Source organism: Falco punctatus (assembly GCF_963210335.1).
Source record: "Falco punctatus genome assembly, chromosome: 2".
Lineage (NCBI taxonomy): Eukaryota > Metazoa > Chordata > Aves > Falconiformes > Falconidae > Falco > Falco punctatus.
In genome coordinates, this window is record NC_137581.1 from 26,204,301 (window position 1) to 26,226,928 (window position 22,628).

Sequence of the window (22,628 nt, forward strand, 5' to 3'; positions counted from 1 at the left end):
CTGAAAATGATTGCTTTAAATCATTTGAACACAGCTAACACTAGAATGACAGTGACAAGTTGATATTTTCATCTTTTATGGTGTGGATGTAGTGTGAATAGCTAAATGTGTCAAGGTTACTTGGAGAAGAGGAAGTCTATTGCATACAGTTGATTGTTGCTTGAAATTGTTGACTGCCTTGAAATTAGAAAAGTTCAGTTAGTCAAGAGAACTGCATCACCTGCGCAAACAAGGAATACTTTATTCCAAACTTAATACTCTATTTTGTTTGAACAAATATTTCTGCAAATGTTTTTGTGGTCATGCAAAAGAAAGTAATGTAACTTTTTACTTCTTCATAGTAAATGTAGTAAAACTTTATTAATTTATTAAGTGTATTTGCAGCCATATACTGAAGTTATATCAAATAGGAATAATGCTTTCATTTGTTTCAAGAAGTTAAAATTATTATGTCATATTTTGTGAGTGTTGAAGGGGTTCATGAGGCATACATGCTTTCATGCTAAATGACAATTCCAGTAGTTACTGCACTAACTTTATTACAGTGTTGTCAAATTACCTTGCTTGATTCATAGACTTCCATTAAACTACACTTCTTCACACCTGTAGCTTCTTACTGTTTTTTGTAAAATGTCAGTTAAATGAAGTTTAATACTTTGGGGATATTCTTTGGTATATCATGGTTTTAGGTTTAGGTCATGTTGCCAGTACAGTTAATTCTGCCTTCCTTTCTAGAGTAGTTTCCTTCCTTGTCTAAGAATCTGAAAGTATATTTTATTAGTAGCCTTTTAAAAGACCAGGTTCTTAGAGCAGGACCCCAGAAATAACACAGTTTCTTTCTTTAACTTCCTTATTTCCAAAAAATAAGACAAAATAGCACTTTTTTTATCAACTTCTAACTCAAGGTCTACTCACAACCAAAAAAAAGGAACCACATCCTGTCATTTAGAGTTCTCAGGTCACTGACTGTAGCTTTCACTCCAAGCTTGCCTCTTATGTGTCTCAGTTAAGTTTATTTCTGTAAATCCTTTCAGATTCTGTGTGGGTGCAAATGTCCATCAGTTCAGAACACTTCAGTATGGTTGTTTCATAGTCCAGGGGGCCCCAATTGACATTTAGCTCAAATTGCTTGGCATTAGAGATCACATTCTTGCTCTCACCTAACTTGCTGATGCAAACTGACCTTTCAGAACCTTTTCTTAAGTAGTTAACTAACTACATGTCCTGTTCATTCCAGTTGTTGGTACTGTTAGCCAACTGGAAGAATCAACTATTCAGCTTTTGCAAAAGGTCCACTATTCTAGATTCATTGTGAACTCTGGTTGTGCCAAAGCTTTTCTCCCAAAGGATGATCATTCAAAATACTTGCAGATTTTTGGAGACTGTCTTAATACAGATGTTTTTTCTTTCTTACAACTGTCTCTGGTAGTTCCTTTGATTTGCAATTCTTACTTTAGTCCACTATATCCCAGGTTTCTGATTCTTTAGGGAAAGTGACCATTCCTCATTTTGTGCTCTGCCTGCTTTGTCCATAAGAGACTATGATTTTGCCTCTCTATTTGGCTACCCTAACAATCATTCCTAATGTCTGTATCCTACAATGAGTGCCATTAAGACCTGTGGAATACAGAAAAATCTGCATACTCTACCAACATGCCAGAACTCAGGACAGTGCAGTAGGTGTAAATTTTTTAATATAGGTAGTATGTAATGTTGCAAATAACACCAGAGCCACAAAGTTCAGGAAAAGTCAGATCTCGATCTACAAAGAAAAGTGAATCTGTTGTACCTTGTTGCACCCCTATTCTGTGATGCAAGTAGAAGCACCAGATTTTAGGATGAACTAGAGAAGCCATTAAAATAAGATTTATTTACTATTTTTATAGAATATTTTATCTTTTATATACGTAATATTTGTATTATTATTATACATTACATGCTTATTACAGAACATTGTAACGTAGAAACAGTTCATGATACTTCCATGCTGGTCTCGCTCAACGTGTCCTTCTGAATACATTTAGTTGTAACCAGCATGCTTTAATATATATATAAAAAAATAATAGATCGTTTACTTTTAAATACTAAATCTTCAATTCTATCAAAAGGCCTTTGGGGTTTTTTGAACAAAAGTGTTACAGTGATTGTGTGAGTAGCAATATTGAAAAGCTGCCATGCTTAGTAACTATTGCATAGAAATAACACATAATCAAACTTTTAAAAGGGGAAGAGAGGAAAATACACTGGCAGTAGAACTATGTGATTTGCCTCTTTCTTGTTAAGTCTTCCCAAATTCATCCGTAAAGTTTCTTGAAATTTTAAGTTAAATTTAGTAAAAGTGTAGTAGAACTTTACATTTGTATTTGCAGATTTTATCTGTAATAAAGCATCCTCTTTTTGAGTCTTGCAATTGCTGTACAGGACTTTTACCTACAATGTTGACACTTTCAGTTGCTTGAGATTGAAGAAGGAAAAAGGAAATGAGAGCAGTATCCTTGCTGTCACTGTGCTTTTTCTGCTACCCATCATTGTTTCCAGGCAGCAAAGAAGAGAGAGAAGCATGCCTCAGCTGGGATCCTGAGGGGCTGATAAACACAGAGTAGAGGGGCAAGGAAGGAAGAGATGCATCTGATATGCAGTGCTTGGTGCTGTTTATAAAGGGATGTTTCAATAAAGCCCTGTCCTTATAGCACTGTCACATCTGTGCCACTCCTCTTAGGCATTTCAAAATGAGTTGTCAGATTATTCCATATGTTGCTGCATCTGAGTTTGCTCTTGATCACTGCTACAGTATAAATCTTTTTGTCATGTACAAAGGATGGAGTAAAAATGCATTTGTGCATGCACATACAGACACACAAAATACTCTGGAAAATTCAAATTTGCTTAAGTCAATTACATCGTGCAAGATGGTATTTTGTGTGTGATTGCTGAACCTACAGTAGCAAAAAGGGGTGAATGGGAAATAAAAAAGCACCACTCTTGCTGCTAAAGGAGAGGGGAGAGCTGCTGGTGTTTGAGTAGTGGTCTTGATCAAGCACAGTTGCTTTTACTGGAGAGGACAGTGCTGGAGTAATTCTCATCCCTCTCTGTTCCCTCTCCTATTCCTGTAGGAGCAAAACCTACCCTTTATACCTTCTTTATGGATCCTGTATATATTTTTAACCATGTGTAGAATATGCTAAATCTAAGGCTCTTCTTTGCTGTCTTTATGTCATCATACTGCTTGTACCAGATCTCAAAGTTTCATTCCTTCAGCGACCAGTAACTAACCATTTGCAGTTTGACCTCATACCATAGAATCATTTAGGTGATCATAAGATCTTTGAGATCATCAGGTCCAACCATTAACCCAGGACTGCCATGTCCATTTCTAAACCATGTCCCTAAACACTGTGTTACACATTTTTTAAACACCTCCAGGGGTGGTGATTCCACCACCTCCCTGGGCAGCCTGTTCCAATGCTCTACCACCCTTTCAGTGAAGAAATTTTTCCTAACATCCAATCTAAACTTCCTCTGGTGCAACTTGAGGCTGTTTCCTCTTGTCCTGTCGCTTGTTATGTGGGAGAAGAGACTGAACCCCACCTGCCTACAGCCCCCCTTCAGGCAGCTGTAGAGAGGGATAAGGTCTCCCCTCAGCATCCTCCTCTCCAGGCTGAACACCCCCAGCTCCCTCAGCTGCTCCTCATCAGACTTGTGCTCCAGCCCGTTGCCCTTCTCTGGACACGCTCCAGCACCTCGACGTCCCTCCTGCAGCGAGGGGCCCAACACGGAACACAGGATTCAAGGCGCGGCCTCACCAGTGCTGAGTACAGAGGGACCCGTTACTTCCCTTGTCCTGCTGGCCATGCTGTTTTGGATGTAAGCCAGGATGCTACTGGCCGCCTTGGCCACCTGGGCACACTGCTGGCTCATGTTCAGTGTCTGTCAACCAGCACCCCCAGGACCTTTTCCATCAGGCAGCTTCCCAGCCACTCTGCCCCAAGCCTGTAGCCTTGTGTGGGGCTGTTGTCATCCAAATGCAGGACCCAGCACTTCTTCTGGAACTTCATACAATTGGCCTTGGCCCATAGGTCCAGCCTGTCCAGACCCTTCTGCAGAGCCTTCATGCACTCAAGCAGATCAACACTCCTACCCAACTTGGTGTCATCTGCCAACTTACTGAGGATGCATTCGATCCCTTTGTCCTGATCATAATGAAGATATTTTAAGCAGGACTGGCCACAGTACTGAGCCCAGGGGAACACCACTTTGTGACTGGTCACCAGCTGAATGTTAACTCCATTCACCACCACTGTCTGGGCTCGGCTGTCAATGCTTGACAGCCTCTGCTGTCCCTCTGTGGTTGTATTTTCTCAGGTTCCCAGTACAGTATTTGCATACTGCATTTCTTTTATCTTTCTATAAATCCATATTACTAATAAAAGAGTATCATATATCAGAATTTGTAGCCTCTCTTTCCATTCTGTTATAATAATCTGTTGGGTAGGAGATTAGCATTTCCAATTTATGATTACTGTTGTTAGGCTTTAATGGCAGAATGTCCCTTTAATTCTTGTTTTTCTCCAAAAAATGTGAGTCAGTATTGTATAATTTATTTGTGCCTGACTTTTAAATAGTTCTGTCTGATAAATTCTTGAGGCATAGTAAACACTGAAAACAAGGAGGTAGATTAATGACAAAATTTGTTTGTAAAACTGGATTTATTTTAACTTAAGCAGTTTTGAAAGTTGTGAAATTTCACGGTAATTAAATGATACAGATTTTGTGTTGAAACACTTTGACATATTTAAAATGGCAAAGTTATGAAAAACTCCATCGAGGTAAAACGTTCTGAGCTTTGGAATCTGACAAAGCTTATAGGCGTGAAAAAATTTCCAGATAAGAAGTGTTTTCATGTGGTGAAACATCAAAATATAGTACATGCATAATGCAGATATCTTTGGAAATCAATGACATCACTAAATTATTTCTGTCTCGGCAGAAAGTGCACAGAGATTTATCTGTATAGTTAAAAACGCCCTCTGGGGAGAAGTGCATCATCACCTTCATCAGGACAAATCTGTAATCTGTAGCAGTAATTTCCTGATAAGTGAGATGTAGTCAGCCATATCAACAGAGAGCCAGCTCTGGAGCTCTAAGCATAGTTAGTACTCATTCTTTGGGTTTTTCTACTTCAGTAAGTAGTGTGGCACGATAGGAACACATTTCTAGATTAAAACATTTGGTGCTGAAGGCTGAATAGTGTATATATTGCAGTTTTTCAGTCAGATTGGTTGTAGTCTAATCCTTTGGGCTGAGTGACTACCAACAGTTGGGGGACATCTGAGTTTCAGCCAAAAGGAAGTCTCTGGTTCTGAACAGCTTTGCAGTATGAACAGAGCAGTGAGGATCACTGGGAGCTTCGCTACAAATTGGACTCCTAACCCAAATGCAGATCACAGAATCACAGAATGGTTGAGATTGTTGGAATGGATCTCTGGAAGTCATCTGGCCCAAACCCCTTCTCAGGCAGGGCCACCTGGAGCTAGTTGCCCAGGACTGTTTGGACAGCTTTTGAATATCTCTAAAGATGGAGACTCTACCACCTTGTTGGACAACCTCACAGTGGAAAACTTTATCCTGATATTCAGAGGGAATTTCCTGTGTTTCAGTTGTGCCCATTGCCTCTGGTCCTGTCACTGGGCACTGCTAAGAGGAAGGTGACTTCTTTGAATCTTCCCTTCAGATATTTATACACATTGATGAGATCTTCCCTGAGGCTTCTTTTCTGCAAGCTGAACAGTCCCTCTCTCAGCCTTTCCTCATAGGAGAGATGCTTCAGTCACTTCATTATTTTAGTGGGCCTTCATTGGTATCTCTCCAGTAAGTCCACAGCTGTCTTGTACTGGGGAGCCCAGAACTCCAGGTGTGGCCTCACCAGTGCCGAGCAGAGGAGAAAGATCACCTCCCTCCATCTGCTAGCAACACCCCTCGTAATGCAGCTAAATATTTTCCTTCTTTGCCAAATGTAGCTTAAATCACTTTCTATTAACTTACTTTTGCCCTTCCTACTTGCATTCTCTGCTATGGTACCTGAATCTCCTATATTTTCAGCATGGCATTGCTGCTTCCCTTCTGCTTAGTCACCAAGCATGGGACAGGGCTGACTGACAGTTCCACTCCAAGGGTTCTCCAGCAGCTGCAGTCAGGTGCCCAGTCTGTTCAGCCTACATCAATCTTATGACCCACATACAAATGGATGCTTGTCACAAGACCCTATATTGCCATGTGTCAGTCACTTGAGCAGATGCACTTTCCCATCGTGTAGCTGTAAGCAAGAGAATTTTGTCAGGGCTTCCAGCAGCCTTGAGAGCTCTGCTAAAGCTGGATGGGTTTTATGGGTTTATATAATCAGTAGGAACCTGTATTTTGTTCGGAAAGAGCAGCTGATAGCCTATAAATTGCCTTTTTTAATTCTTCTAACCTGTTTAACTAACCCCCTAGTGATAGTACTTTCAATGTTTTTATGATATAGGTTTTCTTACAGTGCGTAGGGGAAGGAGGGAGAGATTTGGTAGGACCAAAGGGATAAAGAGAATTGTGATGGCTATATGCAGTGAAAACAAGCAAAATGATTCATGATAAACCTCAGAGATTAATTATTTTAAACTGTGAAAAGATTTTAGAAACACATTACATATATATTGCCTTAATTAAATGGTGGTCATTTCTAATAACTTTGCTTTACTTGTGTCACTACAGTACTGTGTGTTACTGCTAGTTGTCTTTTTGACACTGTCAAATGGTTGTTACATGCAAAAGTAGTTATGTGACAAGCAAATCTGACAATGCTTTGCAGAAGGGCAGAAATCTATCTTCTTGTGCTTCATTGATTTGTCAGTGTTGCCAGAAAACATAGTTTTAGATCAGATATGAATCATAGTAGGTTTAAGAAAACAGAAATTTTCAGTCTTCCTTTGTAAAAGCTTTGAGTTTGAGAACATTAGTCTGAAATATGGCACTTATAATTTTATTTGGATTTTTTTTGTGTAAGTAACTTGTTTATATATACTTCTGACTGTTAATAAAGTGTTTTAATGGATGGTTTTAATGTTGTTTAAAAATAACTGTTCCTTTAATCAAAATGGTATAGGATTCAAAGTTCTGAGTGAGTTTATATAAACTAAAATACAAGGCATTTAATTTGTTCTTTATTTTTAATGCATTGAATGCTCAATTTTTTATTTTAACATATTTATAGGTGTTTAATGTGACACATTTCTTCCAGATAGTTACTTCCGAACTTGTTAACACTGATGCTGAAAGGAGAGAGCAATAATACTACATAAACCACCAAATATTATATTGACATGTTGATGTGGAGTAAACAAAAATATTGTCTAATTGTTCAGTAGCATTAAGCTACTGGAAAATTAAAACAAAGTTTAGCAGTTTTTATATTACCTCTCAAATCCAATGTATTTTCTGCACATTTTGAGGCAAGAATTTTGTCTGAAATATTTACTTTGTAAAGTTTATGTTTTCTTTTTTTTCAGAGCACATTCAAGTTTAAATCTGAGAGTGACATTCATCTGGCTGAGCACCATAAACAAGTACTATACGATGGGAAACTTGCAAGTAGCATTGCTTTTACATATAATGCGAAGGCTACTGATGCTCAGCTATGCCTTGAATCCTCACCAAAGGAAAATCCTTCAATTTTTGTACACTCCCCCCATGCTCTTATGCTTCAGGTTTGTGCTGCTAAATCGATGTTCTGTGATTACTATTAGCACAGCATCATTGGGATCATAAGAGGTTTTGTGTGGTAGTGTACAGAGACCTTGTTGTTTTGTATTATTTTAGCTCTTAATATACCTGTCATTTGAACTGTTCTTTCTTTGCTCACTTTCTAGAGCAAAAAATGATCATTTCTTTGTTAAGAAATATATACTTTATACTATAAGGCACAGTTTGCCATGATGCTGAAGTTTTTCTGTTTAATGTTTTCCTTTAAGTATAGTGATTATGATTGAAACATAAGTAATGAAACTAAGCTAAAACAAATCTGATTTAGTTTGCACTTAAAATTATCTGTTAAAGTGTTCCCAAGTTATGTTTGTAACTTTCCTTTAAAACTGATATTGACTGAGGTTTTCCCTTTTGTTTATTTATTTTATTAATTTAGGATGTGAAAGCTATCGTAACCCACTCCATTCACAGCGCAATTCATTCCATTGGAGGGATTCAAGTTCTTTTTCCTCTCTTTGCCCAGTTAGACAATCGACAGCTGCATGACAGTCAGGTGGAAACAACAGTTTGGTAAGCCTCTTTCAAGCAAAAAACTAAATTAAGCTAAGAATATTTTTGGTTTTGTTGTGAGAATGTTTGATTTGTTTTCTCCTGTGAATGCTGTGACTTACATTTTACCCTTGTTTCTTTGGAAACAGTATTATTTTGTAAAAGGTAGTTTACTGTAGAGGTGTGTAAATTATATTAATCTGATGAGATTCCAGATGGAACTGGCATAAAATTTATTTGATTAAATAATGAATTCAAATCACTGTAGAGTCTTTAAGGACAGTTTCATGAGTTCTTGCAACCTCTAAAAGAAACCAGCGTGCTTTTACTTGACAGTGCAATGTCATTTACCTTCCCAAAGTCTGTGTCATTTGAGTTCATATTTAATAACACTCAAAATTAATGAAAGGTATCTCCTTCCATATTAATACATGGTCAGAAAGTCATAGAGCTATGGTCAGTTTTTTTGTGGCCGTGTTATAAATGCAACAGTGACTGGAGGTGCACCAAGAGAGTTTTAAACAGGGACACATGAAGTCTCTGCTCTGATACTATGGAAGTAACCCCTAGGTTGAAAAGCTTGCACAGAAGTTGGATGAATGCTTCACATGTAGCCTGCAAAGGATGGCTTAGGAGTCTGTCAGTACCCGCAGTGACATGTTCAAAGCTAGCTCAATTGTAGTTATTTTTGCAAAGATCCCTTGCCACCTGCTTGTCAGGGCAGGCTCCTATTCTAGTGGCAACACAAGAAGTCTAAACTTGTCAGGACAAAGTGTGTGGTCTAAACCTTTGGAGGTATCAAAACTGAAAAGATAATGCTTGAAGGACTGGTGTGGTGTTTCTCTATAGAGTGGTATGTAACGAAAGTCTGCTAGAAAACTGTTCAGGGCACCAGATGCTGACTCCTGTATTTGAATAAATTCATAAAATAGATGCATAATTCAGAGTACATGGCTTATTTTGCTGCTTAGAATACTCTGCTATTAATTATTCTGGATATTTGCCATTGCATTAGATAGTTCAGTAATAAATCAGTTAACTGCAAAATAATTAATACTAAAATTGCTTACGATTTTGAAAAATTAAACTGAAAGTGATACATTGGTATAATTTTTCATGAAAGATCACTTGTCCCAATCTAATTTAAGAAATTAATCAATTTGGTGACATTTTGTCAGTTATCTGTTTTCCCCTTTGTTAAATCTACATAGCTAAGATAGTTTCTGGTCTTTATTTGTTTCTGTAGTGTGAGAAGTTAATGTATTTCATGAGAATGTTTGAGTACAATGTTAGAAGTAATACCACAGTCTTAAAAATAACAAATTCTATATCCAAGAGTATAGTGGTGTAAACTATTTCATTTGATGTCAAAGACAGAAAAGCTGGTTGTGTTTTGGCTCATGTGGGTTATTTACTTTTTTGTAGTCTGTTTTCCAGTATGCACATTGCATTGAAGTATTGTTAAGTAAGGGAATTAGAAAAAAACAAAGCTTGGTTTGAAATAAATTTGGAAAACAAATTCCCTGTATGTTTTTATTTACTGGCACAGCAGCAGGAAAAAATGCTTTATTCCAATTTATGGAAGATTATGTGTGTTTGTGCCCATATATAAGAATAAAATATATGCTACATTAATTAATATGCTGAGTCTGTAATAAAAGTTAAAGCAGTAACTAGGTCTGTTTAAAAATGGAGAGCTAATGTAAGTCGAATAAGTTCAGATAAAGACTTAATTCTTTGCAAGTGTGTGATCTTTCCGGTGAGTGAGAACATTTGTAAAGTTCAATTTTAAATGTATAGAACAATTCTGGATTTAGTTGAACCGTAAGTAGGAAAAAAAAATTGTTCTTGAATGAATCAATACGTTTCTTCTGTAATTAGATTATATTCTAAGAAGAGATCTGTAATTCATTATGCTATATGCTTGTACAAATACATAATACAACAAGATATGATCCTAACTCAAGAACATATTTGAAAGACTTGTAAGCAAATGGCTGCTTGACAAGATGGAATTTAAATGTTGAATTACCATAGGTTTAAGTGTATGTGCATTATGTTGTTATATTGATTTAATTAGGTTGTATATATTAAAAAAAAGTTTAAGTGAACAAGGAAGTAGGCAAGCAAAGGAATATAAGATCTCTGGGGTCAAGGAAAGAAGATAATGGGGAAAGGGGCCAAACATCTAAAACAGGGCTACATTTAAGATTAATTTTTTGCATGGAATAAGGGAAGAAGTGTGCTTACTGTGTTCTTTCCTTCTCTCCCTTTGTTTTTTAGACTTCTCTCTTTATTTGGTCCTCTCCAAAATGTTATTGTTGAACTGTACCTGATACTTTATGACCTTTCTACCTATGAAAATATATCTACAACAGCAGCAGAGAGATGCACTACTTATTTCTGAAAAATAGCTGGCATTTAGTCATTACAATCTATGTATTTTTATAAGCAGATAATCTTTATGCCACTTTGCAAAAAAAAAAAAACCCAAAGGTCCAGATGATGTTTGATGATAGTAGACCGTTTACGTTTGTAAAGGCTTACTATGGCTGTAGAATTAATTTCTTTCTGGTAACCAGCTTGGGGGACTCGGAAATTGTCCCTTGAATAGCTGTACTGCAATTTATCTTAATGTGTTCCTGGGAGGTGGGAAATACAAACAGCTTGATACTGCAGGGTAAATGCCCTAGGTTTCCAGAGTACTCTTCTGAACCTTCTCACCACCTTCTGTCTTGCACACAACAAAATCTGTTTAAGAAGTTTGAGGTTCTCAGTTATCTGTTTAATTAGGTTTTTTAACATTAGGAGTTTGTTAACAGGACTATGAGGAAACACATTTTTTAATTGTTTTAATCCACTCACAATTTCAATCTATTCTAAATTAATAGATTAATTTAAAAAATTAATTATAAAGCAGGGCAATGTGAATATAGCAACATTATGATTTAATAGCATTCTTTGTAAATGTGCTTTATTCCTGTAATACATATATCCCTGTGTGCCTTATCTACATTTTCCATGAGACCATGTATTGAAATGCCCTACAATTCTGCTTTTGAAGCGCTATATAAATTCTTGTGCTCTCATACACAGGAATTGAAAGAATGGAAACTGCATTTATGTCTTAATTATGTTTTCTTGGATTAAGTGATGCACCTGCTATTCAGGAGAGTGGTCCCTCAACCTGAATACCAAGGTTGCTATTTTTCATCCTCCTTTTCAGTACTCTGGTTAGAATAGAAAATGTAGCAGTTTAGATTAATAAGGTGTTTCTATAATAAAAATAAATGTAGAGTGCTTGTGGTGGGTTGACCATGGCTGGACACCAGGTGCCTACCAAAAGCCACTCAATTACTCCCCTCCTCAACTGGACAGGGGAGAGAAAATGCATTGAAAGGCTCACGGGTCAAGATAAGGACAGGGAGAGATCATTCACCAGTTACTGTCATGGACAAAACAGACTCAACTTGGGGAAATTAGTTAATTAATTACCAATTAAGTCAGAGTAGAATGATGAGACAATAAAAACCAAATCTTAAAAACACCTTCCTCCCACCTCTCCCTCCTTCCTAGGCTTAACTTGACTCCTGATTTTACCTCCTTCCCTCCAGTGGTGCAGGGGATGGGCAATGGGGTTGTGGTCAGTTCATCACACGCTGCCTCTGCTGCTCCTTCCTCCTCAGGGGAGGCTCCTCAACTCTGCCCCTGCCCCAGCGTGGGGTCCTTCCCACAGGAGACAGTCCTCTATGAACCTCAACGTGGGTCCTTCCCACGGGCTGCAGTCCTCACACCCTGCCCCAGCCGGGTCCCCCCACGGGTGCCGTCCTTCAGGCACAGCCGGCTCCAGCCCGGGTCCCCCCGGGGTCCCCAGCCCCGCCAGCAAACCTGCCCCAGCCCGGGCTCCTCTCCCCGCGGGGCCACAGGCCCTGCCAGGAGCTGCTCCGGCGTGGGCTGCCCACGGGTCACAGCCTCCCTCGGGCACCCACCTGCTCCGGCGTGGGGCCTCCAGGGGCTGCCGGTGGGGATCTGCTCCTCCGTGGGCCTCCCCGGGCTGAGGGGGACAGCCTGCCTCAGCGTGGGCTTCACCGCGGGCTGGGGGGAACCTCTGCTCCGGGCCTGGAGCCCCCTGCCCCTCCTGCACTGCCATGGCGGCTGCGGGGATATTGCGCTCACATATTCTCATTCTTCTCTCCAGCCGCAATTGCTGTTGCCCAGGTTTCCCCCCCCCCTACTTCTTCAACATGTTACCCCAGAGGCACTGCCATCATCACTGGTGGGCTCGGCCTTGGCCAGCGGCGGGTCCCTCTGGGAGCCAGCTGGCACTGGCTCCATGGGCCATGGAGGAAGCTTCTGGCAGCTTCTCACGGAAGCCACCCCTGTAGCCCACCCCCTACCAAAACCTGCCACGCAAACCCAGCACAACGCTTTTTTCTGTTATGATGCTGTTGTTACTTTTGATTATACTATACGGGTGACATGATAGGAAGGACTTGCTTTGTTCCCTTGTGGTCTCTCATGTGTGGTTTTGAGCTCACTTGGGTGTGCTGAGCACTGACACACAGACCAATTCTCACACATGTTGGGTGCACAGACTTTGGCACTGGCTCGGTTCCATCACAGAACAAATAAGAAGTGTTGGTTCAGATGAGATTGTTGTTTTGGATTGTACCATACTGGGAAAACATTTGAAAGTAGAAGGAGCTTAAATAGATGAATTCCAATAATTCCTTTATATACTTATTCTAGAAGTTGCTAACTGGATTTTCTAGTTCACATGCACTATGCAATAAAAATTAAAAATACTTTTACTGTTTATCATACTAAATAAATGTAGTGCCTAGGCCCACCTTAACTTTCTTGGAGGTGATGCATACACCCACCTAAAATTTATAGTAAGGTAAACATAGGCATCTTTTCAGTCAGTTTTATTACTGACATTATGTTCACTTTTTTTCTATAGGTAGCCCCTGTTACAGAGTATATTGCCCACCTATTGTAAGTCAGTGAAATAGAAGAATTGGTGAGGCAGGCAATGATAATATTTCAACTCCTGTTCTCATCTTTTCCTGTAGATGTTTTGTGTTTTGCTCTCATCAATTAATATTTGTACTTATTTTTTCCAGTATTCTTTATATTCAGATGATGACTTTTTGGTTCCTGTCTGTAGATAGTGGTGTTGCTGCATCTACTTTTTGAGAGATGAATAGTTTGATAGGAAATACTGTTTTTCTATCAGTTTCCAGAGATACAAAATAACACTGCTTGTTAGGAAATACAGTTTGATGTCTTGATTTTTTAATTAGTTTAATATGAAAAATCCATGAGTTTCCAGTAATTCTTAATAATGTCATTAATGTCATTGAATTTATCTTCAAGATCATGGTAGCAAATAAGGTTAATGCCAAGTAGTATTCCACTTATGTAACCTGTCATCTCCTACTGTCTTTCAAGAATTTTCTTGTTTGCCACAGCTGGCCCAGGTATTTACAGCCAATATGCCTTCATGAAAATCCCTTTTTGTATTCCCAACCAGTATTATATGTGCAGTCAAAATTATTTCTGAAATCCATGCTTATCCTTTGCACTTTGATTTTCTTCCTGAAGGAGTGAAGTAAGGAAGTGGAGATCATCTTGCATCTCTTGTGTATCAAAATATATTGTTAATACATTGCTAATGCTTCTTGCTGAGGATTTCTAAGTCCATGCTATGAAACATTTAGTAAATACTCTGATGAAGTAACAAATTACTTCATGAATCAGCCATACTCATTTAAAACTGTTCGCTAACAATGAGATGTAATGGGCAGCCAACAGATTAAGAGTAATAATAATACTAATACTAATACTACTACTAATAATAATAATGTATTTCAATACAGCCATTATTGTGTTTTGAATTAAAGTTAAGAGCAAATACCTTATAATTTTTTTTTTTTTGTTTAAAAACAAAGCATTAGTTGTTGGTGTATGATTTTCCTTAATACCACTTTATCTGTTTATGCTAAGATTAGTTTTCAAAAGTTATCATATTAACGGCCTGTGGTGGAGTTAATCATATGTTCCTTTTGTCTTATTTTGGGAGAAGCTGGAAATACAAATAGAATTAGTTTCTAAAGGTTCCTTCCAAACCTAATCAAACAGAACAAATACTGTGTCATTCTTTTTTAACATACCCTCTTAAGGTTAAATCATCAGTTGTTAGTGAACATACTTAAATCTTTATAGCTACATGCCTACTTTAATTAAAGGGGCTTTTTTGTAAAGCATAATTAAGATAACTTTTAATACACAGTCCAAGATGAAACTTAAAGTAATTAAGGTAGTCTTTTTAGAGAAAATTATCACGGGAAAGAGTAGACTACAGGAATTGATCTATGTAGTGATTTAAAAATAAAATAAATAAAACAACACCAAAAATCACCCAAGACAGATTTTATTTTTATCCTAATGGTGCAAATTCCTGACTTATTTATTTCTCCAAAGCCTTTGTCATCTGATTTTATTTGAATACATGACTGATGTTCCTAATAGAGTGCTACATTTGAAAGTGAAGTCATAAAAAACAATTTTGCAATAATGTTTTATCTAAATTGTCCTGTATTTTAGCTCCACAAAACAGTAATAATTGTTTTTTAGTGGGAGGTACCAGTCAATTTAGAATGTGACAATGGCGTCTCTTTCTTGTTCAGTAATTGTCATAGCATAAGGACTTCTTATCCTTGGGATTTCCACTGTCAGCTTCTTTTACGTGTAATATGAAAAGGTTATTTAAAATGACCGTAGATATAAATAAGAGTGAAAATGAACTATTTATTTATGTGTGTAATTATTAATGAAGAAGGAAGTGTCATACTTTGAAATTTTGAAGATTGATATCTACAGAAGCCGTTGTTTTTGTGAATATCTGTAGTATATTTTTTTTATTTAAGGAGTAACATTGCATGACTGTTGACTGAAGATTGTGATGCTAAAATATTATGATGTTGAAACATAATGATGAACTATTGAAACATAATAGTTACTTATATTATACCTATATATTTAGATGAATGAAAGCTAGGTGGTATTTGTCACTTCACAGTGCATATTGTAAGAATAACTGTCTGAATTTTAGAGGTAGGGACTTCACAAATATAATGAATATGTGTAGATATGAAAATATCCTGAAGAACATCTTCCAGTCAGACCGTGTATGCTGTGAACACCAATTCTGTGCTCCTGTTTTATTTGTAAAAAACAAACAAACAAACAACTAAGTTTTCAAAGTCTTCACAAGGCACATGTGTGTTTGAGGGGAAAATCAGGCAGTGCTGTAAAAATGTAGTTAACCTTCAGGTTTTTACGTAACAGTATTCCAGAGACTTATCATCTCTACAATACACCAATTATAGAATAAGCAGTGTCATAACCATTGGAAATATAGCATCTTCATGTCTTGGTCTGCAAACTTTTTTTTCCTGCTTCTTAGTAGTGGAAAACTGCGGGAATTTTTTTTCCCTGAAATTAATTATATTTTTAGTAGAAATCATAATTCTCTATGATTTAGTGTTCGTTGACATATATACTTTCATTCTGTATCTGTTTCTTTGCTGCACTGCAGACAAACTGATCTGTTCTAGGCAGAGTGTGGTGTAGAGGAGATGTAGGAATGGGCTGAAGTATCCTTTATATTTGCCTTTGTATCTAGGGGAGTTGAAAATAGGCAAGAATGGAGAGAAATTTTGTATGGCAGTGCACAGAATTTTGCAAGTTTAATGTGAGCCCTGCAGCAATCCGATGCATTTTAGTTACTGGTAAGTTTGTTAAATTCTGTTTGAAAAATTGTTCGTCTTAGAAGATAGTCTTCTAATCAATATCATTTCCCCTGTGTCAACAGTAACCTTTTTAAAAGCACAATTTTGGCAACATGGTTCTGCTGATAAAAATAAATATATATATATATACTTAAAATGTTCAAGTTTAATTTATTTTTAGCTGCCAAGATGACTACATAAAATTACTATCCTTAGAAATATGTTAAAAGTTCTGGATACAATTCTCTAAATTAGGCAGTCCGTTCTCCAATAAACTACATTCTTTGAATGCGGTATTGAGGATAATAGGTTCATTATGTCAGTATGGATTTTTACAGATATATATATACACACACACATCTTAAATGTTTGCTTAAGGTCAGCCTGAACATGTGGGGAAAGGCTGGGAATAAGGTTGGGAAAGCTTAGCTGAGAGTTATTAAATGTTGGGTCTACTCAGGCAGACTGAATGCTTTCTAGCATAAAGTATATAAGGCAGAGAACATAACACGCGAAAACAGTGTTTTGTGCAACGGCTGTTATTTAATGGATTTTCATCCCCTCCTTCCTCCTCAAAAAAAAAGAAGTTTCACCTGAAACAGGTGCAAGCAGGATTTCTGGAAAAAAATCAGACTAAGCACATAACCTGTTTTCTGCCTGTCTCTGTCATCTTCAGATAGTAACAGCTTCAGTACTGTATGTGCAGTGAGAATTTAAAAATACTTCCATTTTGATTTTACAGTTATTCTATCAGTTAAAATATTACAGATGTTTTCATTAATTCATTTCCTGCATAATGGTGTGGACAAAGTGCTAGTTACATTTAATTATGGTGCTAAATTATATCTGAATACTGTGGTCCTTTACAGTGTTCGCTTCAAACTCCATTGTGCCTCTATGTGAATGCCAGGTGGTTCTCCTTAACTGCTGCTTTTCCTGGTACTTGGAATTTTTTATGTGCGTGAAGGTGTAAAGTGTAATGATGCATTCACGTGTGTTATCCCAAGATTTGAATTATTATATACTACACTCAACTCCATTATTTATGGTGGCAATCATAAACAGTACAGAAGGATTAGAAGCTAGAGTTACTACTTGCAGATCTGACCTGACTCCGCAGATCTGGCTTGTGGTGTCTACATGTCTGGTTCAGTAGATGTGAAAAGCTATTTTGGACTTAGGAAGAGGCATAGCTCATCCACAAAGGTATTGGCTGAATTAATGTGCTTTCCTGGAACTAGAAACATAGGCATCACTTTGCAGTGACAGCTAAGGTAGCTCTGTGCAGTGCTAACACGGGCAGGCAGAATTAATTAGTTCAGCCACACCCCGCGTCAAGATGGTTAATAGCTAAAAAGTGGTAATTGGGGTCTACCTGTATCTGAATTAATAAACTTCGTTGATTCAGTGTTTCTTGCATAGAACCAGCTTGTATGTATTTGTGTCTGTGGCATGGTTAAATATTAACTGGCCACTGATTATTTTGGAGTTGACTGGTGTGTTTTATGTGTACTTGGAAAGAAGGAAAGAGAGAAAAGTCTTTATTGTTAGGGTGTCAGTGTGTCTTATAACTTGTATTTGGAGTCCTATAAGAATTTCTAGCAAATTCAGAGAGATTGTATCAACATGAGGAAAGAGTAACTCCAGCCCATCAGCTTACATCTAAGTTCAAAGGATGGAGAAATAAACTGCAATACAAAGAAAAGGACTTTTGATAAATCAATTATAGAAATGGAAGTAGAACCTTCTAAACTTAAGTCTGGTGCTGTGTTCATGGTACAACAATATTTTAAATCCACTTTAAGAATCTTTTTTTTTTACTTTTCAATAAAATATTAATAGTATTTATTATTGTAATCTAGATCCTAATCCTGCAAAGATGTATGCTCTTTCTAAACTTCATGGTTGTCCTCCTAAGTCATAAGGTTACTCATAAAGGGTGATAGTAAGCACCATCTATATGGAATTTTCTTTGACCTTTACAATAAAAAAAAAAAATTCTTGAGTCTTAACCCATTACATTAACTTCTTATGGATTGCCATGTAGTAAAAATAATGAGTATTTTATTTTAGATGACAAATACTGTAGAAACTTTAAGTAGGGGTAAAAAAAAAAAATTGATGCATATAACCTGGTTTGTAATTGATGTGACAGCTTGACAGGCTGTTTTGCTAAAAGCTTTGGAGTACTGTAAATGGATGTTATCTGTGTTCTTTTACTGCTGACATTCTGTGGAGCATTCTGTATGTGATTTTAGACTGATTATTATGACCATTCAACAATGAAGTGAGACAAGGCACTATTTCATGTTCACAGCATGTACTTTGCCTACACTGCGTACTTTTCGCATGGCAGCCTTGCTCACCAAATAGAATAAATCTTGTGTTTCTCAGCACATGGATTATTTTTTGGTGCTGGCACGGATTAACCAGTCTCAACATTTATTTCAAAGTAGAAGATTGTATTTGGAGAGCAAGTGAACCTTTATGTGACTAGATACTGTAAGTAAAGTTGATATTTATAAAATGCAGGTTGGACATTTCCTTTAATTCACTTTTTCATAGTTGCAAAGGCCACAGTTTTCACCCTTGCCTGTGCCTACCACCTGTGTGAGAACTTTAATGGTTGCAGATAGTTGTCTGTACAGCTAGGAACTGTTATAACTATTTTATTTTTAGAAAAGAAATAATGACTTTATGTATGCATTGTACATGCAGTACAATGTACAATGCATTCCATCATCTACCTTTTTGAGATAATTGAAAAATTATTTCAGATATTTACCTTGTGTCAGAAATGGTTTTGGTTCTTTCTTTCTCCTTTTCCTGTGGGTTTTTCAGCAATAGATGAGTGTATTTTTGTTTCCCTCTCATCCACCTGAGTCAATTGTGATTTTTTCCTGTAGTACACTGATCTGTCGTATGTTTCCGCTGTTAGTTTTCATGACATAGTTTCACTTTCTTGCACAGTCTGTCCCCTGAAGTCTTTCATAGCTCTTCTATTTCTGAGCTGTCACCTATTCTGAGCACTTTTTTTGCCTCCCTGTGCTTTCTGAACACCTTACAGAAATTGCTGATATAGGCTGCTGAGTGATTTCTTTGTGGCCTCTGGGGTCTCGCTATACTTTCCTAACTGGGTGAAAGTGATTCTCCACTTTTATTTGGTCAGGCCTAGATGTGATTCTCATGTTTGGTCTGGAGGAAGTATGAAGGAAGCTCTCCACCCCTGCTCTTGTTCCACTGTGTTTTGTGGTGGGCATTGGTGCCCACGTGCATGTTTAGCCATTTTATGCCATTTCTGTGGTAGTAGTTATTCGAGGGACTCAGTGTGGAATGATGACATACCTAGTGGCTGCAAATTTTGCTGTTTAGCATAGTTTGTCTGGATGGTAAAATGGTTGACATGGCCCCTGCCTGCATCATTCTAGCACTGTCAACTGGATACCACTCGTCATCTTCTGCCTCCTCCAATGCACAACCTTTAACTAAAACTGCAAGCTGCAGGACTGGATATTTAAAACCTGGGATAGTCCTGGTCAAATCAGGAGAGCTGGCACAGTGATTTTGCTCTTCTGTTTGAATATGAACTCCCACTTCTTCAGTTCTAATATGTGAACAATCATTGGAGAAATTTGTCAACAGAAAAAGTAAGATTTGTATTCTTTTAAGGAATTTTTCACCATTTCAAGCCTGTTTCTGTTCACTTAATAGCTGGTGAATATTGGGAATGTAACTGTAACAGACTGATTTTTCTACATTTGTAATCTGAAAATATGCTTGTTCTTTATGTGCAGTGCTACCCTATTGGCTTTCTTGGTTGAGCTTCTGAAGAGTTCAGTAGCCATGCAAGAACAAATGCTGGGTGGAAAAGGCTTTCTAGTCATTGGCTACCTCCTTGAAAAGGTATGTTTGGGGGTTTATCCTCTTTGTTCTTAGTATTTCTACTATCTTTGTGGTATTTTCAATCACTTTTCATCTTCCTTATCCTTGTATATGCCAGTGTTCAAAGAATGAGTTTTCTGGCGTTGATCCTGCTTGTCTAATTTGTGCTTTTACTTCAGATCTGTTTGTGAATCACTTTAATGTATTTTTATTTGTGTTTCTTCACACTCTGTCCCCTAAACTCTCATTTAGGAAAGTTCTCTTGTTCACAGTTTGTACAAGCATATCACAGATGTCATAATTTAGGTTTAAATTTCTTTTTTTGTGTATACTAATAAAAATTAAGCTAATCCTCTGTGGTTAAGTTCTTAAATTGCTGAAATAATTGCTCTGTTTTGAAGAAGAAAAACTGTAAACTAACTTCATTTCTGAAAGAAGCAGTTGCAAGAGGCGTTTCCTTTACTTGCTCGTTTTCAGACCTGATGACAGTTGTCACAGAACAGGTTCAGTTCAAATGTTTGTCTGAGGAACATTACTTGCTTCCTGGCCCAAAGCCCACATGAAACCATTTAATAACGAGAAAACAAACTACTGGCAGCTGTACTAAGATAGAAGTATTCCTATATATTACTAATATCCTAAGATAGTAATAACTCCTATGATTGAATCTCATGGCTCTGACATTCTTGAATGTTTGCTACTGTATTTTTCATTAACATGTGGTCAATATAACAGTCATTTGAGAAGAAGTTATGACCAGAGTTTTGTGTTTTCTAATGGTGAAATTAAATAATGAAAATCTCACCTTTAAAAATATACTGAATTTTGAAGCAGAATGATAAATAATTTTTTTTCTTCTGCGCCCTGTGGTATCTTCATCTATGGAAATACATTAGTGTAGCAGAAAGGCTTTACTTTCGCTGAAGTAATAATTAAAAGCAGATTATTTTCTATGCTTCTGTTTTCCATACTAAGCAAGTGTGATTTAGTACATCGAAGAACTGGTCTAAGGTGGGGGTTTTTTTCCAGTGGTAGGTTTCCTTGTGGTATAACCAGAATGAATTTATGAAGCTGTTAGCTCCAGTTCTGTAAGTTATACACAGGCAGGCTACAGAACCCTCATGGAGTCCCTTTCTCTTGACTAGAGCACTGTGGTTTACACACATCGAATACATCAATTTAGAATGCTGTAAGTGAAATTTAAAAAAAAAAAAGAAGTTTGTGTATTATTCTGATTAACACCTGCTACAATCATTAAGCTCAGGTTATGTGACTATTTAAAGGTTTTTGATTATTTGTGTCACAGCATAATTCTTACAGGATATGCTTTTTTCTGGGTTTTTTTTATGCTATATTCTCCTTAGCTGCAGTTTTTCAGAAGGATGTATTTTATTTTTTCAATAGATTCTTATATTCAGTTTCCACACGTGGCAGGAAAAAATCCTTTGTTTGCTAGCCAGGCTCAATTTTATTATTTATAAATTATCTGGTTTTCATTTGCATGTGATCAAATGCTTCAGAAAGGACAGAAAGCTCTTTTTTCCCCTGACTTCAGAATAACATTTTTTTCTTATTAGTTGCAGACTAATTGTGAATTGTGATGTACAAGCTAAAGGAAACTCAGCATCCAAGCTGAACTTGTATTATTGACAAACAGACTTCGCTTCTAAAAAAAAGTCTGCATATTCCCAGACTGTACTTACAGCATTAAAAGTAATTGGAACATTTTGTAGAGAAGGCAAGGGGAAGGATGTTTAGTGGTTTCTCCTATTACTTCTTTTTGTTAACTTTGTATATAAAGGAGATTGTCAGTCTGCATGCCATGTTACTGCATAGGAGCAGGTCTTAACCCTGATTTGATAGCATATACTATGAAACTGGAGGACTCTTGAAATTTGAGGAAACCTTGAACCTGACTCCTTCAAATCCCTACTTAGAAAGAAAAGCAAGTCTGCCAGTAATGTGTGGTTATATACAAAGATACCTAATTTCAGTAAGACAACTGAAGAACAGTTAAGGACTTCAGATGAAGTTCTCAAGGCACTGTGCTGTAAAATGTAGAATCCTACTTAGAATAAAATAAAAACAAAACCACACAAACAAAAAAAATCAGTTATGGATTAATATTTTCAACCTCCTAAATGTAGCCATTAGAAATTATAAGTTACTGCTGGTTTTTTTCTTACTTTCATATTCAGTGACATAAAAAGATATAAGGTTGCATGTATTTAGTAAAGATGACCCTGGTGAAAATATCACTTCATATTTCTACTGTAAGTACACAAAGGAAGAAGGTTTTTCTTTAGCTTTGTTCTTTCTGTTTATTTTTATGCAGTCATCTAGAGTTCATATAACCAGGGCAGTTCTGGAACAATTTTTGTCATTTGCAAAATATTTGGATGGGTTGTCTCATGGAGCACCCCTACTGAAGCAATTATGTGATCACATCCTTTTTAATCCTGCTATCTGGATACATACCCCTGCAAAGGTAATTGAACACTTGAATGATGTTACAGCTTTCCTACAATGAAGTGAAATACTAGTATTCTTTTATACCATGGTGCTTAGTTTTTTCTTTTTTTTTTTTCTTTTAAAACATGGTAACAGCAAAGATTGTTTTTATATAATGAAGTCTATACCCTGCTTAACTATATTCTCCAGCAT

The 22,628-nt window shown here is 37.0% G+C and overlaps 1 protein-coding gene across 3 annotated transcripts in view; it reads left to right on the top strand.

The window, feature by feature from the left end:
* NBEA (neurobeachin) overlaps window positions 1-22,628 on the top strand; it is a 534,050-nt gene that overhangs the window by 152,392 nt on the left and 359,030 nt on the right. For all 3 annotated transcript variants that reach the window (XM_080377534.1, XM_080377536.1, XM_080377535.1), the window contains exons 9-12: window positions 7,542-7,739; window positions 8,174-8,307; window positions 19,877-19,985; window positions 22,300-22,452. In XM_080377534.1, the coding sequence (XP_080233660.1) occupies window positions 7,542-7,739; window positions 8,174-8,307; window positions 19,877-19,985; window positions 22,300-22,452 (594 nt within the window). The remainder of the gene's footprint in view (window positions 1-7,541; window positions 7,740-8,173; window positions 8,308-19,876; window positions 19,986-22,299; window positions 22,453-22,628) is intronic.